This window comes from Pezoporus occidentalis, unplaced genomic scaffold, assembly GCF_034315485.1.
Source record: "Pezoporus occidentalis ecotype Australia unplaced genomic scaffold, CSIRO_AGI_Poc_V1 ctg122, whole genome shotgun sequence".
Taxonomy (NCBI): domain Eukaryota; kingdom Metazoa; phylum Chordata; class Aves; order Psittaciformes; family Psittacidae; genus Pezoporus; species Pezoporus occidentalis.
Genome location: NW_026913016.1, coordinates 1738810 through 1746252, shown reverse-complemented (window position 1 = coordinate 1746252; position 7443 = coordinate 1738810). Strand labels below are relative to the sequence as shown.

The following is a 7443-nucleotide window of genomic DNA, read 5'->3' as shown; positions in this document are numbered from 1 at the left end:
GTCTGTTGCAGTGGTCCATAGCCTCAGAAGTTCAGATCAGCCATTCCAGTCACCTCTCCTGAAAACTGGCTGCATCCTTAAATTCCCTTTTGATGGCAAACCAAGCACAAGTACCCCATGATAAAATCTTTTCCTTTCTCCTTTGAGGACATTTTCCTGTTTTCCTGTGCAGGATCCTGGAGCTTGAATAAAGGAGAATGCTCCCTGAGGAGTTGCCACAGTAACCCGTGATGTTTTTATTTTTTGTCTAAGACTAAATATAAGCAAGGGAGAAATTACAGAGAAGAATTTTATACAAGAGTTTATCATCTTTAACACCAAAGCTGAACTGCACTTCCAACTTCCTAAAGCAATAGCAGTCACCTTGGGGCTGATGCCAAGTTGGTAATTTTCACTGGATACAAAATTAACTGCTGCATTTATTATTCAAGAGCCCTGATGAGGGAAAAAAATCACATCTGAAAGATGTAGCAAATAAGAAAGAGAATGAGATCATTAGTAATGTAAAGACATGGAAGTGAGAATAGTTGCTACAAATAATATCTAAACTTGTAATGCATGAATGTCCTGTATATTCTATTTTCTTCTTAATAGGGTTCAGTGATCTACTGCTGTTGTACTTATAGTCAAAGAAAGACTTCAAACTCATGCTGTCCTTAGAAAATAATTTCTAGTCTCACAGCTCATACAAGGAAGTGATTTTTGAATGTGTCAGAATCAGTCCAGCAACAAACATAATTTGAAGATTTGCAATGAAAACAAAGTTTGTTTCAAGAGGGTGTGATAGAGAAAGTATCCACCCAAACTGCTCTCAGTTATGAGCAACAAAGGCAGATGGGGAAGTCTGGGATCAGGAAAGGGCATGAGAGCTGAGCTAATAGAAAAGTCATTTCCATGAAAAAAAAAAACAAAACGGGCAACGCTGGGAAAAATCAAAGGCAACCCTGGGAGGCCAGCAGGGAGGGAAAACAAAAGTGCAAGGAGGGTGTTCAGGAGCTCCCAGCCCCGGGGAGAGGTGTCAGGGGGCTGGTTCTAGAGCACTTGCATCACAGTGGGTCCCTTCTATCCGCAGCTGCACACCCCAGCTGCACCCAGACACCCCAGCAGAAGCAGGACCTCAGACCGGACTGCTTGGCAGTGGTGCTGGCAGCAGGAAGACCACCGCCCCAGCTGAGCAGGTGAGCACACACCAGCTGCTTACTTTAGTGCTGCTGAATTACCCAGCCAGGCATGGTCTCATGTGGTTTCCCCCCCAGCCAGCTGTCCTCACCACCCACCCCAGCTGTCCAGCATCTCCCAGGGCTGTTTCCTTCAGAGATGAGGGGTAAATGATGTGGGAGGTGGGAGAACTTGAAGCATCTCTCCAAAGCCTGGGTTGATGACTCCCCTGCAGTGCAAAAGAGCTGACAGAGCCTCTGTCAAGTTTAATTGTCCCCAAAATAATGTCCTTCAATGCTGTATATATTATACATCTCTGTTTATCTTGAAAACATGCCATCTAATCACTCTAAATGGGACTTTAGCAACTCTAGCTTCTTGCCCATGATACGCAGTGGCAGGTGGGTCTGGGCTTATCATGCTGGATGTTTTCTGCTCCTCCTTTGGATACATAGAGGTAGGTCTGTGGTCCCTGAGCTGATTTACCTCCCCATCTTGGGGCTGTTGGTAGAAATGACGGGACTTGACTCTGCAAGGGAACGGGATACGTTGGAAAGGCTGCAGGGGAGTGGGTGCAAGAAAAGGAGTGATATATGGCTCTGAACATGGTGTAAGTGCAGACATAAACCTCCTGAACTGGGAGTTTTGTAGGAAATCCCTTTTAGCAGAGGAACAAAACCCCAAGTCTGATGTGAGATAAACCAGCTAGTGACGTGGAAGACAACCCTGAAAGTCAGACAGAGATCCTATTGCAAAAAAATCAAGTGTTACTGCAAGCAGACCTGTATTGCAATTGCTTTTCCCTGCATTAAGGGATTTTGGATTTTAAATGTAAACAGTAATTTTCTGAGCTTTTGGACAAGCCTGGGAAGGGGGTGAATGAAGGAGCTACGGATACTGGCTCTCAGAAGTAACTTGGAGGAACCCAGAGGTGCAGTGCTGCATGTTGGAGATGGCAGGGAAAGGGACAAGCAGCAGGTTTTGGAAAGGAGAGGGCAAAAATAAGACGGGGAGGGTACACAACGCAATGGCAGAGCTGGGGGGTGTAAGGAGCTTGTGCATGGTGGTCACTCTGTGCCTAATGAATGGGGCAGGGATACAGGGGCAAAATGCATGAAGGCAAAACTCCTTGCAGATGGAAAAGGAGAATGGGGTTTCCCAAGAGAGAGGAGGGCAGCTGGGGGGACCTCAGAGAGAAGTAGACCAAGGTGAAATTTGACAGCCAACTTTTTTTTTTAACTAGGAAAAGGCACATTTGTACTTAGAAACCCTGTACATAGAAACACTGCACAGAAACCCAAAGAATTCCAAAAATTTGGTTATAAAGAATATGACTTCACCATGAAAGCCACACCCATTTAGTTTTGATAAATACTGAAGAAAATAAGATTTTCTTCTGCGCATTTTTTTTTTCTGTTTTTCTTTTTTGGTTGCTTGTTTTTTGTTAATGTAAAAAACCCCTGAAATACTTCATTTGCTCAGGTTTACTCATGTTCAGAAGGTGACATAAGCCATAATATTTCATGTAGAGGGAAGGAGGGAAGAGGGTTGTGCAGCTAAGTCTGAGTTTTTTGTGACTAAAATAGAAAACATTGGAGGTATGGCCCCACAGAATGGATTTTAAAGAGATGTTTTTTTCTGATGAGGTGAAAAAGAAGCAGTAGGAAAGATGAGCAATCATTACTGCAAGGCTAGAAAGCAAGAAAAGTAATGGAGCTATCAAAGAATATAAAGAGAGATGGGATAGATGAGATGATAGATGAGAAAGAAAAATGGGGAATTATCTGTGGGTTGTGACAGTTTTTGGACCATGGTGACCATGGTTTTGTTGTCAGAAGAACATGCAAAGAGCAACAGAGCTCTCCCTGGGCCCAGTGTCCCAGGGCTGTGGTTTGGAGTTTTAATTATTTGTGCATCTTGTGACACTCAGTGCTCTTCCTGTTTACAGTTCTGTGGATTTTAAGATCAAAAAAGTGCAACCGCTGCTGTATTTTCGTGGTATGCTGCTAACACAGGCTACTACTGAGCATCAATAAGAAAAAGCTGTTCTCGAGGCCAGTTTTACCCTGTGATCCTTTAAAAATATTTTGTTTTGAAAAGTTGGTTTCAGCTTCATACCAGATTTTCATTCATGTGCCTACCGATCATTTAGGAACAGGCTATTCTGAGGTGCACAATATTCTCACATTTTACTCCTTCACATTTCTGTAAAAATGAGGTAGAGGGATAAGAGTCCCGGGTTTTATCCCAAAGCTTGTGGTGCTGCCATAGAGCTGCTTTATCTACCAATGCCAATTTTCTCACCTTTTATAAAGTAAGTTTCTGATGTATTCCTTTCAGAGTCAAAGAGGTGACGGAGCCGACTGTGGGAACTGACTTACTTGTTGGTGTACTTTAATTTTGAACTTGAATTTTGTCACTAACGCTGTGCATTTGTATTCCTTTTTCTTTCAGTCCTGATCACATTTCTCCGACCAAGCTGTGTCACCTACTCCTTGCCAGAGGAGTCCTGGAAGTCCTGGAAGAAGTCTTTTCACACAGTCCTCCTCAATTTCATAAAGAATAGGCCATGTCTGCTTTTGATCTGATGAACCAAAGCATGCAGCATGCAGAGCCTGAAGTGGAATGTATTGCCCCATGGATGAAAGTGAGGGATGATATGTTTGTCTTTGTTGATGGTAAATGGGTGAATGCGATCTGCTGCCAGCCGTCCTTTGCTTCCCAGAAAGTCTTTAGCAAGAAGGCACAGAATGAGTGGAGCCTCTGGGAGGAGAACAGAGCACTCTGGGAGGAAAACCAAGTCCTCCGGATAGAAAACAGGATGCTCTGGGAAGAAAACAAGGCTCTACAATGTCAGCAGTCACAGAACAAAGCTGGCCAGGTTATTTGCAGTGATGCCATTCAGCAAAGCCTCCAGAAGGAAAATAAGCCATTCCCATTCTTCCAAGAGAGGAATATAAGCTTTCAGCTCAGCCCAAGCAACAAAACACTCCAGGCATTCCAGGAAAAGAAAAAAGTCTTAGAGGATTTCCAGCAGGATGACAAAAGAGTCCACACCACCTGGAAGGACCAAAAAGCCATCACAGAGAGCAAGGATGTCAGCTCAGATCTTCAGAAGGACACTGGCACCATCATAGTTCATGAAGAGAGCAAAGATGGCAGCTCAGAGCCTCAGAAGGACACAAACACCATCACAGTCGATGAAGATAGCAAAGATACCAGCTCAGATCTTCAGAAGGACACTGGCACAATCACATCTGGGGAAGAAGGTCAAGCCCCTGAACAGGAGCACAGAGCTAAAAAGAAAAACCCCACTGCAACCCAGTATAAGACCAAGTCTGCCCCAAGCATGCACAGCGAGTATGAAATTCTCCGGGCCCTTCAGGACTTACACAAGCTCCTCGACATTTTCCTGAAAGTGAACCATCATATTATTAGGGAGAAACAGGGCTGTCACATCCTCTGTGATGTGGACAGAGCCTTCCAAGAAGATTACAATAAACTGAAGCTGCAGCTGAATGCTGTGAAAAACACTGTGTCAGATATTAGGGCTCAGATGGAAATGTTGGAAAAGGACCTTATTGCCATCACTTGCCCAATGTATGAAGAAGCAGGACTGAACCTGGCACCTGAGTATCAGTTTGGAGAGATGTGAAGCTAAGATCTCCTAGTTCCATTTCCCAGAAAGCTTCTCTTTTTGCTCCAGGGAGCCTAATAAAATCCCATTAAAGACTGAAGACACCTGGGGTACATTGCATCATTCTGAAACTTTCTTACATTACTTAAAACTATTTCACCTTCTGATTCTACAGTGGGGGTGGCTGCCATGAATTTGCCTAGTGTCAGGAAAACAATTTTCAGCATTTTTTTTATGTTTCTGATAATAAGGTCTAGATTTTAAAAAGGCAATTAATGCTTTTTGCACTCTAATCAAGGTACTTTATGTTCACCTTATTTTTTAGAGGGATGTGCCCTTCCTGAAAATGAGCGTCCCAACTGTGAACTGAATTTGGATGCTGATGGTCTCCTTCTTTCTTATGGCTGGCCAAGTTCAGTGGCTGAACTGTGTCTTCTGACACACACTAGCCTTCCCTATTTCATATAAGGCAAGCAGTGGACCATGGAAAATGCAGTCTCTCAGGTGAGACAGGCCCATGAAAGACAATGGGACACAGAAAACCACATTATATGTGCTATATATACACATGTATGTGTACATATACATTCTAGCTGTCTCCTTTTCCCAGTCCCACATTCCCACTTAAATTATATCTTTCTCTTGTTTAAAGCTCTTCCTCAAGAAAGAATCCATATCTTGCCTCAGCGTATAATAGAACCATAAAGCAAACGTCTCCCACCAGAACAGCATGTCCTCTTTTGCCTTGGTTATTTGTAAATTGTCTTCATAGTTTTGTACCTTAATTAGGCTTAATTCTAGAATTGGCTTGTTTTGGTACACTTGAATAATCCTCCTGATTTCAAGTGAGGAGATTATTTGCTGTTAAATGGCACTTTTAGGATGCAGTGTGTATAAGAAAGACTGCTTAGTGGTTTATTTGTGGCTCACTGCTAAAACAAAATTCCTGTAGACTTTGGTGGTCTTTTTACACCAAGTCTTCTTTGTGGCCAGGGATCAAATGTACCATTGTCTGCAAAAATTCATTTGCAGTTAATGAAGCTAACAGCTTTCTAACTTGGAGGAACACTGATATTTCTAGTGGTACCACAGGGCATGCAAAGGGCAATGCCCTGACCCTACACAGCAGAAGCCCCTGAGCAGCTTTGTGAGTCTGAGCTGTCTTTCTAAAACCTTCCATTGGACTTGGAGAGCTGAAAGCAGGACCACATGTCCCTCAAGAACTTGATGTCACATGCTGGGTACTTGGCTAAGGCCTATACCTCACCAGTGCTGCTCCATAACCCAGTGCAGACAGATGGGGAAGGGCTGACCTCCTCTGCACCTTGCACCTGCTGCTGCTGATCTTAGGACTTTTACACCTTGTCCTTGCAGCACCTTTTTTTGATATGCTCATGTTTAAAAATGCGGTCTGCTCTCAGTTGTGTGGCTAGAGTGTCTGGAAGTGCATTCTCCTCTGTCTTGGGCATCTCTAATGCAGTGCAATTTGTTGCAATCTTTCAGGCAGAATACAGGAATCTTTAGGTAATCTAACAAGACAGGCACAAAGAGACTTCTGAAGATCAATTGTAGGAGCATTATTGTAAAGCAAAACTAAGGTTATGGTGAGGTTTACCTCTTGAAACAGGACCCAAGAAACAGGTTGTCACTCTAGTTTATAGGTGTCTTAAGTGATGTGTCATCAAACTACCTAAAGGATGAATTATCTTTCACCTTGTATTTCACTGAGATGACACCAGGACAAATACCAGTGATGACTCTTTACTTCAGAGACTTAATACAAGGGTTATTTTCTTCTTCTGTTAGGTCTTCAAGATGCCGCTCTGTTGCCTCTATAGTTGCTTTGGGGGCAATTAGTTCCAATTTAGACATACAGTTTGGAGCTCTCTGAGTTAGAGGGGACATACCCTGCTCTCTAAGTAAGGAGCTTGATGGTCTGAGCAGAGGAGGTTCTTCAGCAGCTGGTGTAGTGGCACAAACTCAGGAGCACGTGCTGCCAGTCCCAGTCCCTGCCTTCACTCTCTGTGAGATGCCTTCATTAAGCAGCTGACTCAAATGTCTCCATTGTGAATTAAATTATTACTTTGTGAATTAAATTGAGTTACTTTGGGCAGAGCTTAACTGTCAGGAGCACATGTAGGAGCCTCAGTGGAACACGCTACTTCTCCCGAATGCTAACGATGTGACTCGAGGGAATTAGGTTTTGTGAGCCCTTCATGCTTTGATCACTGCTTTGGATCTTTGGTCTTCCTGGTAATAGAAAATCTACACCTGGTGTATGTTTTTTGTCATGTCTTATGAAGAAGTTGAATTGACTCATGCCTTTACGGTTTCTCAAGTCTGTCATATACTGAGATAACAATGTCCATAATAACTGCCCAGTGCTTAGTCTTGCAGAGGGTTGTGTGATAAACTCTCATAATCCCAGACGGTACCAAGTCTCCAGTCTGCACTTATTTGGTTACAAGCTGGACAGGGTTGGTGACAACAGTGGAAGATCACTTCTGGGTGGTGGTAGAAAGGCAGATGATCACGAGGATTTTTCGGTCTACATGACTATTGCTGATCTGTTACTCAATGTTGAGGGCACAGATAGTGAGATTTGACTGAGTTGCCTGCACGGTGACAGAGGACTGCAAAAGGACAGT

At 43.4% G+C, this 7443-nt stretch overlaps 1 protein-coding gene across 1 annotated transcript; it reads left to right on the top strand.

Moving 5' to 3' along the window:
* The first annotated feature begins 633 nt into the window (after positions 1–633).
* Positions 634–4895, top strand: CBY2 (chibby family member 2). Its single transcript, XM_062607306.1, has 2 exons — positions 634–1178; positions 3613–4895. The coding sequence occupies exon 2, from the start codon at positions 3728–3730 to the stop codon at positions 4811–4813; it is 1086 nt and encodes a 361-aa protein (XP_062463290.1). The 5' UTR covers positions 634–1178; positions 3613–3727; the 3' UTR covers positions 4814–4895.
* The last annotated feature ends 2548 nt before the right edge of the window (positions 4896–7443 follow it).